This window comes from Balaenoptera borealis, assembly GCF_965194805.1.
Source record: "Balaenoptera borealis genome assembly, chromosome: 1".
Taxonomy (NCBI): domain Eukaryota; kingdom Metazoa; phylum Chordata; class Mammalia; order Artiodactyla; family Balaenopteridae; genus Balaenoptera; species Balaenoptera borealis.
The window spans coordinates 33,369,848-33,381,385 of NC_138860.1; the positions used below are offsets into that span (position 1 = coordinate 33,369,848).

Here is an 11,538-nt window from a genome sequence, read left to right on the forward strand (position 1 = left end):
CTAGACACATCTCAGAGCCAGACTGAAATACACTAATTGTCTTGGTCACTTAATGGTTTGGTCAATGGCCCCTTCCAGGAAAGTGGGTAATTGAAAATTATAGAATAATAATGTCATCGCAGCTTTGGCAGCACGGATGTGGTGGGATTTGTAATCAGAAGACTGGTCCTAGGCCCACCTCTGCCACTTCCCAGCGGGCGGCTCACGGCAAGCCACTCACACTTAGCCCTTCTGAGCCTCAGGTGCTCCGCTATAAATCAGGGATATGAAGCACTGCCGCGCAGAGGGAGTGAGACGTTACAGTCGGTCCTCCTGTGCTCACTCACTGGAAGCTGCCTCCCGGCCACCTGCAGCTCACCCCCTCCCTGCAGGCCCTGGGCCGCCCCCAAAGAGCACCATCAGGCCCAGAGAAGCAGGCTCGCTGGGCAGAAAGGGTCAGAGAACTGGAGCCAGCTCCTGCCCGACACCCCCGCCCCACCCATTTCTGCTGCCAGGCCCTCTGACTGCCAGAGTGGTACTGAGGACCAAAGAGTCCTACCCCCCATTTTACAGATCAGGAAGCCGGCCCAGACAGGGAAGAGAGCGAGTAATGCTGAGTGGGGACCTGGTTTCTGACTCCCATCCAGGAAAAGGCCAGCGTGGTGTCGTGGAACGTCCCTCCCCTGGCCCTGGGCTCTGATGTTTATTCAGGCCAATGAGAGGAAGGGCCCCACTCCCCCAAGACAGTCTAGGGAACCCTTCCTCAAGAAGCCTGAGAAACGTCCAGGTTACTTATTAACGGCTCCACACGGAAGGTGCAAACGGGCAAGGGAGAGCAGGGAGCCAGGTGCCTGCCCCGCCAGCTGGCTGTGTGACCTTGAGCACACTGCGGGCCTGTCAGCCCCGGTGCTCTGCCTTACCCAGAGGGCACATGTGATCACCTTGTCCTGCCATGGGTGCCTGCTCTGGCCTTCCTGGTTCTGTCGTAAGAGGAGGGGCTGCTAGGCTCCAACGCAGGGGAAGGGCTTGAGCAAAACAGTAAGATGTCAGCCAGCTGTCTAGCCCTCCACTGCCCAGGGGTGGGGAAGAATGCTGCTGAGGGCCAGCCCCGTGCCACCGGGGTGAGCGACCCCAGGGCGGCACTCACATTCTCCTCACATTTTTACCTCAAGGGACTCCCCCTGTCCACCCTGGATAATCTCCTTCCCTGAAGGACCAGGGAAAGGGGCAGAATGCAGAACCAGGAGGGGTCAGAGGCATCCCCAGCTCCCCTCCACCCCAAAAGGGGCCGGCAGTCTCCCAAGAGAGGAGCGGGGCCTGGGACAGGAACCAGGGGACAGGACACCCCTGGGAGTGAGGGCAGGCTGGAGACTGCAAGCCAGGGCGAGAGGGAAGGGGTGACAGACTGAGGCAGGGGCAGGGGGACAGGTCCCCCTCTAACTGGGGCCCCCCACACTGACACCCCAGCTTGTTTGACGCCCTTTGTTAAGGCTTGGGGGACCCAGAAGGAGGAGCAAGGAAGCCTGTCTTTGGGGGGATCCCTGTTAGACTCAGATCAGGGGAGCACCCTTGCATGACGACGTTCCCTGGCTCAATGGGTGCTGGACCCGCAGGGAGTGCTCCTTACACACTGGTTAAACTTGCAGCTCTGTCTGCCTGGAACACCTCTCCCCACGTTCTTTGCTTGCATGGCTCTCTCCTGTCATTCAGGTGTCAGCTCAGAGAGGCCTTCCCTGACCACTGAGCTAAAGTAACCCCCAACTCTGTAGCTCTCCATCCTTACCCTGCCTTATTTCCTTCATTTCACTAAAATGATCCTCCAGAATGTAAGCTCCATTAGAGTAGGGACCTGTGTCATATTCACCCCCAAAACAGGGTCTGGCTCAAGAGATATTTGTTAAATGAGTGAATTAAAGGGTGGGATGAGTTTTGAGATTTTTTTAATTAAAAAAAATGAAATATAATTTATATACCAAAAAATTAATCTATTCAAAGTGTACAATTCAATGGTTTTTTTTTTAAGTATATTCAGAGTTATGAACTCATCACCACAATCTGAGTTTAGAGCATTTACATCACCCCCAAAAGAAATCCCTTCCCCATTAGCAGTCACTCCCCATTCCCCTCTGCATCCCACCCTCAGCCCTAGGAAACTACTCATCTACTTTCTACCTCTATAGATTTTCCTACTCTGAACTTTCACATAAATGACACCATAACAGTATGTGGTATTTTGTGACTGGCTTCTTTCACTTAGCATAACATTGTCAAGGTTTACCCATGTTATAGCATGAGTCAGTACTTCATTCGTTTTTATGGCTGAATAATATTCCATTGTGTGGAGAGACCACATTTTGTTTGCCCATCCATCCGTTGATGAACATTTGGTTTGTTCCCACTTTTTGGCTATTATGAATAATGCTGCTATGAACATTTATGTATAAGTTTTTGTGTGGACATGTTTTCAGTTCGTTGAGGAGTATACCTAGGAGTGAAATTGCTGGGTCAGATGCTACCTCCCATGTAGAGATGGATTTTTAAGCAAGAACCATGTCTGGTGCCAGACCCCTAGGAGACCTTCAGCCCACGTTTGCTACATGCTGAAAGGTGGACAAGCTGCTGGAGGGAGAGGCAGAGGCTTTCTAGATGGGAGACTAACCAGGGTCTGGCTCAGAGAAGGGAACTGGCTTTTGTATTGTGATCCCAGAACCACAGGGGGCCAGCATCCTGGGGAAGTAGGTCAGATAGTGGCCTGGGGAACATTGCATGGAGATTGGGTTTCAGGCAGTGCGCAGGAGAGAGTCAGAGGTGGGTATTGGGAAGGCAGGGCTGCAGGAAATTGAGGAAAAAAGAAAGGTAGAGAAAGAGATAGTTAATATAGCAAAGAGAAGAACTCAAGCCTTCCTTTAAGAGCATGTGTGCAGAGGAGAGGCCCAGGTGAGGCTGGGAAAAGGTTGGGGAAACTCTGAAAGCCATTTATCTGCCCTGATGCCTTTGAGATAAAGGGGTCTCCCAAACTGCCCAGGGTGGTTAAACAGGTCCCCATGGAACCAGGAACAAAACCCTAACCTTTTGTCTAAATACCCCTCCTCTTTCCTATCTGACAAAGCACATATCTATATACCCTGCCAACCAGGTGGCTTTGGGTTTTTCTCTTCTCTGAAAGGCTTCCTGCTCTTGATAAGCAAGATTTTTCTAAGGAAGGTCTAGTCCAGGTTTTTCTGGCCCTAATTGCACCCTTCTCCCTCTTGGTCTGCATTTGGTGGCCTCCTTCAAGATCTCTGTCAATGTCAGAAGAGAGAGAGAGAGAGCTGGTCCCATCCTGAGTGGAGGGCTCCTGCCCTCCTCTGCACCCACTCTAACATCAAGGCTCTCCACACCCAGTCCCTCCAATGCATGTCCCTTTGGAGGCATCCAGAAACTCTATTCAGCCTTGGAACTCAGTCTGGGCCAAGGAGTAGGCAGGACTTGAGCAGGAACCCTAGAGAAAGAGTGCTGCCCTGACTCTCCTCTCCCTGGTGTGTGTCATCCTGCAATTTTCCCCACTCTCGCACAACAGCTGGCCCTCCCGTCCCAATTTGTTAAACCAACCCTCCTCTCGCAGTACCAGACGAGCTGCACCAGCAGTAATCACGTAAGCTGAAAGCACTAGCAGTGGTATTAGCGTTTTAACTTGTGGTGAAGCCCCAAGGAATCAAGCTTTAGAGGCTGGTTTCAGGGCTGGTGGAGGTTCTGTTTGTTTTGGGAGATGGAGGATTGCGCTCAGCTGTCCAGCCCTAGCTGTGTGATGACTCCTGTCTACACACAGGCCACCCCTGTGATGGCCCTCTATTTCCACTGAAGTCTACTTTGCTCCTAACCAAGGGAAAAGGTTCTTTAAGACATTCTGTCGGGGCTTCCCTGGTGGCGCAGTGGTTGAGAATCTGCCTGCCAATGCAGGGGACACGGGTTCGAGCCCTGGTCTGAGAAGATCCCACGTGCCGCAGAGCAACTGGGCCTGTGAGCCACAATTACTGAGCCTGCGCGTCTGGAGCCTGTGGTCCACAGCAAGAGAGGCCGCGATAATGAGAGGTCCGCGCACCGCGATGAAGAGTGGCCCCCACTTGCCGCAACTAGAGAAAGCCCTCGCACAGAAACGAAGACCCAACACAGCCATAAATAAATAAATAAATAAAATTAAACCCAAAAGTTAAAAAAAAAAAAAAAAGTTAAAAGACTAAAAGTGTAAAATCAACTACAAATACAATAAACTTTAAAAAAAAAAAAAAGACATTCTGTCTTGGGGTGGGAGGACTGAGGTTCAGAATTTAAACCTGAACCACTGATGGGACTACTCCCCCTACTCCACCCTACCCCCACCCCTCAGATCCCAGCAGGAAGCCCCAGAGGCCCATAGTTTCCTTCCCAGGAGTGTCAGCTCAGGAGTACTCAGCCCATGAGTATACACAGGGATACTCATGCCATGCCTTTGCCTGGTGAGTATAGGGTATAACTTGTACCCTTCAGAGCTGAAGCTGACTACTATGAGTCAGCTTGCTTTTTTTATGAAAAAGCAAGAGGGATTTCCAAAGTATCTTGTTCTAGACACAAATGTGCGGGTTCATATCCTCACTAGCTTAATAGCTGTGTGATCTGGGGCAAGTTTCTTAACCTCCCTGTGCTTCAGCTTCCTTATGCACAAAATGGAGATAATAGCACTACTCTACAGGGTTGTTGTGAAGGTTAAATGAATTGATACAGTGAGTATCAGTAAGTAAGAACAGTGCCTGGCATTGCCTAAACACTCAATAAAGCTAGTTATTATTGCCACCATGATCATTCTTTTCTGTGAGCCAGTTTCCTGAGGCAAGACCCTTTCCACTGCCTGTTCAGAGCCCCTCGTTGAGTAAGGAGCCCTGAGGGAGGCACAAAGCAAGTAAGGAAGAGCTGGCCCAGCTTGTTGTGTACCTCTGCTGTTTTCACAAAGCCTGGCATGCCAACCTGCCATTTAGAATGATCCTCATTCCCTTTCCTGTTCTTTGCACTACACGGGTTCCTAAAAAGTTCCAGGTAAGGGAGCTTTTGTAAGTCAAAATACTTAAAAACAAAACCAGAAAAATACCCTGACTGATTTCTAATTAAACCTCTAGGCAGAATTAGAAAGGATCTGGAGCTTTTTCTTAAGATTTTCGGAGTCCCCCATGCATGCAATCCTGTACAAAACCCACAGAAACACTATTGTACACAAGGAGACTTGCTTCTCAAGAGGACACTTTGGTTTACAAGAGGATTTTGGTAGTGGGGATAATCACTCCCTAATTGATGCTTTGTCAGTTGGGTGGCTTAATGTGGGGTCTGTATGTATAGACACCTGTGCTCCTCTCCATCAGCTCTAGAAGTGAGGTGGAGGGGGAAACCCACCTCACAGATACCTCTAGCAGAGAGCCAAAGGGCAGCGCCCTTGGCGCAGAATGGCTCCCCAGAGGCGTCAGCTGTGGTTTTGTTCCCAGGCATCTGCTTGCCTGAGTCCATGCAGTCCAGGAAACCACCCAGCCAGAAGCCAGGACTAGGGAAACCTCCAGCAGCCTCTGACTTGCAAGTCATCTAGCCCCTGCTTTGGGTCTGCTCTCCCAGTTGCACTAAGAGAGTGAATCCTACTGCCTTTCCAAAGGGCTCCGTGGAGGTGGCCCTGTCGAATTTGAGCCGGGGGATTGAGGCTCTGCAATGGTATCCAAAGGGGCATCTCTGGGGGCCATGCCAGGCAGAGGCAAGGGAGGAGTAACATGGGGTGGGGGAAAGCGGAGGGGGATCCTGGCACCAGAGCTGGAGTGTCACCTCACTAAGCTATGGGTGAGTCACCCTGTGCCTCCCCTACGTGGACCCAAGTGCTAAGGTCCTGTTTGTCTCAGAGGCAGAAGGGTGCCACCTCCAGGGGCCAATGCAGGAACCCTGGCTCCCTCAGGAGCAGGACCACACAGGACCCACCTGCCCCGTGGCCGCCCAGGGGAAGGGACACCCCGTGTCAGCTGATCTGGAGCTGAGGATCTGAGTGGAGCACGCCCCAGGGCACTCTGTCCAGCCGCAGCCAGCTCTGGCACTGGGCACGGCCCCTGAGGTGACACTCCCTCTCCTTCCACCTCACTTCCAATTCCGCCCCCCACCCCCGGCAGCAGGGGCTGCAGACAAACCTCAGGTCTGCTGTGCAAGAGGGCGACCCTCCCACCTCTGCAAACTCCCTCACCCCTCTCCCTCGGGGTGTGGGTGGGAGAGAGGGGTGAGAGCTGAGTCTATGCCCTCACCGGGGTGAGCGAAGGCAAATAAACAATCCAGAAGTCACCTTCAGTCTCCAGAGAGAGTTTTGCGGGGAGAGCTGGGGTGGGGGAGGGACGCAGCCCTCCAGCTAAGGCTGGGCATGGCTAGCGGAGCGGGGAGGGGTGGTCGCTGCCTTCCAGAAGGCAGGTACAACCGGCGGCCCGAGCCCCGCGGGGGCAGAGACGAGGGTGGCGGGAAGGGTCGGAAGGGTCGGGGGGCTGCGGCGCTCGGGCGCGCGGACCGGGCACTCACGTCCTCTTGAAGACGCCCCCGAGGGCGCTGCCCAGCAGGAGGCAGAGCTGCTGCGAGAAGAAGACCCAGGAGATCTGGGGCAGCGAGCTGTGCGTCTGGCAGCGCAGGTCCAGCAGCGTGGGCCCCAGGAAGGCGATGCACAGGCCGAAGCTGAAGAAGACGCTCCAGTAGGTGAGCGTGGGCTGCAGGTTGCGGCGGAGCAGCCCTGACACGCGGACGTCGCAGCCCATGGTGCCGGCTCGCGGCTGCTGGTCCGGGCGCGCGCGGTGCCGAGTGCCGCTTCGCCCGCGGGAGGGCCAGCGGGGCTGGGGAGGCCGGGGCCGGGGGAGGGGCGGGAGGGGCGGGGAGGGGCCGCCCGGCGAGGGGCCCCGCCCTCGGGCCCAGGGAGCACCGGGGGCGCCTGGGCCGCCCGTGGGCACCGCGTCCTGGCCAGCGCCTTCCTCGTGCGGTGCCAGGCGCCGGCCTCCCCTCCTTCCTGAACTCACGTTTCCACCCTCCCCCGGCTTCGGGAGACCAACCGGGAGCCGCTCTTCACCGCCACCCCCGCTCCCACCCAGCTCCGCGTCTCTCCAGCCTTCTTATCCAGCCCCCCAAGGTTGGAGGGCCTGGACGCCCATTTTAGAGCTGGGCAAACTGAGAGCCTGAGACGTCCTGTAGGTACACCAAGAGGCTGGGGAGCAGGATCTTCCAGAGCTTCTCCCTCGGGGCAGCTGCAAACCCTCCCCAGACACCCATCTGGCCTGTGCTTTGGCGGTGAAGGAAACACCGAGCCCTCCCCCCTTAAACCTAGGGGCGTCACTGATGGACTTCGGGGGTCTGATAGCATCCCATCTTACCCTGGAATAGAAGGCAAAATTTCATACATACGTTTTTTTCTTGGTAGAGTATTCATGGCTTTCACCAGGAAGGTAATCACTCTAAGCTCCACAGAAGGGCCTGAGAGCCGGTCTTCACCTGCCACATGACATTGGCGCCCTGTACAGGTGCCGGATGGAGGAAGATGTAGACGTTCTTCCAGACTCCATCTCTCTCCCTTCTTCCTAGTTGGGGGAGGGGTGAGGAGAGGGCGGGAGGAGCAGGGCAGTGACTTGAAGGAATTCTGAAATAATCCTCTAGGAAAAGAAAAAAAAAAGAGTTCTGAGGAAAATTGCTTTTTTTGTTTTTTGTTTTTTTTTGCTGCGGGAAAAAGCTGGATGGAGGGTGGAGTGGGAGGATGTTAGACTCCAGACTGGGAGTCCTTCCAGGATCCTGCAGCTGACACAGGCTGTTACTCCCCCCAAGTGGCCACGGGGCTGTTGGGTCCCGTGTGGTCCTGCTCATGAGGCTGCCAGACACCTTTCCTGTGCTGACACCTGGAAGCAGAGCAGAAAGGTCCTTCAGGGTCACTCTGCCCAAGTGTCCTAGTAGTGGCAGGAGCCATGACATCATGACCACTTGCCCACCAAGGGGACCAGGGCTGAAAGGGCTGAGGAGATAGGTAGGTGGGTGTCCCCATGACAGCTTGGCATGTGGCGGGGCAACCAGCTTCTCTTGCAGGTACCCTCCCCCCTCACAGTGGCACCCTAGCATCTGCTCCATTCCCCTAGGCTGTGAGCACCAGGGAGGGGAGCCCCAGGGTCCCTCTGGCTCAGTTGGCCTATAAGTGATGACAGTTACTTATTCAGTGGTGATAATGATGGGCCTGCACAGTACTTGCAATTAAGTAAAAAGTTATCCTCTGCAGGGAAAAAGCAAAACTAAATAATAACTGCAAATGTTTGAGTCCTCTCTGCCACTCTCAAAGAATTCCAGAACCATAGAAGCTTCAGAGCTGGAAGGAGCCATCTCCAGTTGAGTCCCGTATCCCCACCCCATCACTGCTGATAAATGCTTGTCAGTATTGTTCTTGACTGATACCTCTTACTGATGGGGAGCTTACTTATCATTTCCTGGGGGGCTGCCTCCAATGTGGTTCAGCTCTGGTTGTAGGAAAGGTTTTATGTGGAACTGAAATGCTTCTCCCTGTGGCTCCCCACTGCCACCCACAGGACAAGACTATTGCTTTGTGCGTGTTAGCCCTTCACACACATAGTGATCTCACCCCCCACCACTCCCCCCTGCACACTTGGCTTTTCCAGCCCAAATTCCTGAAATTCTTTCATAATTTTCTTGGATGGTGCTTCCCGGTTACATCACCCTACTGGTTCAGATCCTCCGGCCACAGTAGCAGTGACTCAGGTCAGTGAGGAAGCCCACCATGTCTGGAATGCTAAAAGCATTCTATAACTTGATCTGGGTGGTGGTTACACAGCTGTAAACATGTAAATATTCATTGGGCTGTATGCTTATGATTTGTGCCTTTCACCGTATGTGAGTTATACTTCAATAAAATAGTAAAAAGTAAAAATAAGTAAACAAAAACAAAGTGAGACACCCCACTGTGAATGCAGTACCCAGTCACCTTATAGTGAAAGGCCTTCCCTTCTTCCCTTCCTCCCTCCCTCCCTCCCTCCCTTCCTTCCTTCCTTCCTTCTTTCTTTCCTTCCTTCCTTCCTTCCTTCCTTCCTTCCTTCCTTCCTTTGGTGGTGTGGGGCCCTTGATCGGAGAAAAACAGATAAGGAAAAAAGCAATAAGGTACATTTTGTAATAGGCATGCTTTGAGAGTCTGGGGGGCGGGGGCAGTGTCTAATTATGCCTGGGAAGGCTTCATGGAAGAGGTGATTACTGTAATGGATCTGAAAGGCAAGTATGTGAAAAGGTTTTGCTTATGTGCTCTTTCTTCTTCTCTTTCTCTATCTCCTCTGTTTTCCAGAATCACATTGTCCACCTCCTCCAGGAAGCTTTCTCAGCAAAGTTCTATCCAGCCCCCAAATTCCAGCAAGCCCCCTCCACTCCTTTCACCCTGCAGTCTTCATAGTGTCAGCTATTACATTTAACCAAGTGTTAGCTTCCTGTTCCTGCCACCCTGTCTCTCCTGCAGCCAATTAAACTGTGGGTTCTTAAAGGCTGGGACTATATTTACCTATATTTCTAACTCCTCTCCTTTACCCAATGCCTCACAGAACACCTTGCAGATAGCAAGTCCTGGATAAGTAGCTGGGAACTGAATTATTTGCATAACACCTTTACAATTATTTTTGATTTTCATTTACATACCATATCTCCCAGTAATAACAAGTTTCCCAAGGGCAGAGTCTATCCTATATTGCCTTTGTGCTGTGTATTCAAATGTCTAGCCCTAGCTGGGCACCCTTTGGTCATTCTTAAATTTGAAAGAAAACCTTGGGTAGTTCCTTAGCCATTCTCTAATTTACCTCCTTCTAAACTGGAAGGAAATTACCCTTCCCTCTCACAAGCTCTGGAAAGCAGTTTGAGACCCCAAAATATGGAAGACTGAATAGACTGACAGAAAGAATCTGAAGGAGTGAAGTGTTCTCAAGCTCTTGCCTGAAATCTGTTCTTTTGCTTCAAGCATCATCTCCTCCAGGAAGCTTTCCCTGACCTTCCTAGAGTCCCTCCTTGGGGCTCCCAACGTAAACCATTGCTAATGACCTGTTTACTGCTGCTTTTTCAAGGCAGGGGCTATGGGGTTTGTTCTTCACTGGGTGTGGGGATTGACTCCTTGGTGAGAGATGTTTGCACTACACTGACTCCTGCTAACACCTGGAAGTTTACAAGCAACAAATCAACTGCATGTCTTGGACTATGGATAGGTGATGGACATCCTGGAAATACTCAAGGAGAAAGCAAACAAGATAATGTAACACAAAGTGAAATAAGAAGTAGGTACCCTCACCGTGATTCTTTTACATTCATCACGGCTGCCCAGATTCCTTAGTGTAGAAATGCACATGATGTGCATTTTGTTTTTGTTACTGTTTCTGTTAGGATTGAAAACCTTAAATGTTAAGAAAATGTACAAAGAGAAAAGATCTGATTATAGCAGCTTACAGGGGAGTCACTTGGACTAGGGCCTGATTTCATGCTTGGCAGGATCCTCTAAGTGACCATGGACCTGCCCTCGTCCCCAGGGCCCTCTGATCTCTGCTTCCCAGACTCTCAGGAGGCCAGGCAGGAGCAGTAGAGTGAAGTCTCCAGTTCAAGATCATTAAGCATATCCTGCAGTTCCTCTGGCCTCTCTAGGGCATGAGGCTGCCCCTCCCTTACTTCCGGATTTTGTGTTCTCCTCCATATCATTGCCTGGCTGGCCAGACTGTGGAGAGTGAATTGGCAGGCTCTGTCTGGGGGTGGCATGGAGTAGGTTGCAGACAGCTTGGTGCCAAGGACTGCACCCAGATGACCCAGCCACCCTACCCCACGTGAACTCAAACAGTAGAGATGGGTGTGTGTACAAATATCCAGATGAACTGAGTTCTCATCCGCATGGAGGGTGAGGGGGGTGGTCGCTGCAGATGCCAAGAGGGATAGGAGCAGGTGAAATGGCGCAGAAGCATCTTAAGAGTTAGACCAGTGGCCACACGCATCCTGGAGAGAATGTTGTATAGCACCTGGCATTTAGTTGGTGCTTAAAAGTGCTAGTTGAAGCTAGTCTAAATTTGAGAGTTAGAAGGACTCTCTGAAATTATCTAGTGCAACCTCCCACTCAGAAACGGAATTCCATTTACAGCATCTCGGCAGGTAGCCACAGCTTCAGCATGCTCAGGCTTGAAGTCAGAAGAATCTAGTGTAAGCTATAAGACCTGTGAAAAACTGAGCCTCAGTTTTCTCCTCTCTAAAATGGGGAGGGCGCTTCCCTGGTGGTGCAGTGGTTGAGAATCCGCCTGCCAATGCAGGGGACACAGGTTCGAGCCCTGGTCTGGGAAGATCCCACATGCCGCAGAGCAACTGGGCCCGTGAGTCACAACTACTGAGCCTGCGCGTCTGGAGCCTGTGCTCCGCAACAAGAGAGGCCACGATAGTGAGAGGCCCGCGCACCGCAATGAAGAGTGGCCCCCGCTCGCCGCAACTAGAGAAAGCCCTTGCACAGAAACTAAGACCCAACGCAGCCAAAAATAAATAAATAAATTTATTTTAAAT

The 11,538-nt window shown here is 52.2% G+C and overlaps 1 protein-coding gene across 9 annotated transcripts in view; it reads right to left on the minus strand.

Annotated features, from left to right (window-relative positions):
* Positions 1–6,848, minus strand: part of MFSD4A (major facilitator superfamily domain containing 4A) — a 37,205-nt gene extending 30,357 nt beyond the window's left edge. For 4 of the 9 annotated variants that reach the window (XR_014244762.1, XR_014244763.1, XR_014244764.1 and 1 more), the window contains exon 1: positions 6,523–6,848. Coding sequence is in view for 4 of the 9 variants with exons in the window: in XM_082392390.1 (XP_082248516.1) it covers positions 6,523–6,752 (230 nt within the window). In the remaining 5 variants the exon portion in view is untranslated. The remainder of the gene's footprint in view (positions 1–6,522) is intronic. The other 5 variants (XM_082392390.1, XM_082392391.1, XR_014244761.1 and 2 more) reach the window with 4 other exon arrangements.
* Positions 6,849–11,538: the final 4,690 nt, after the last annotated feature.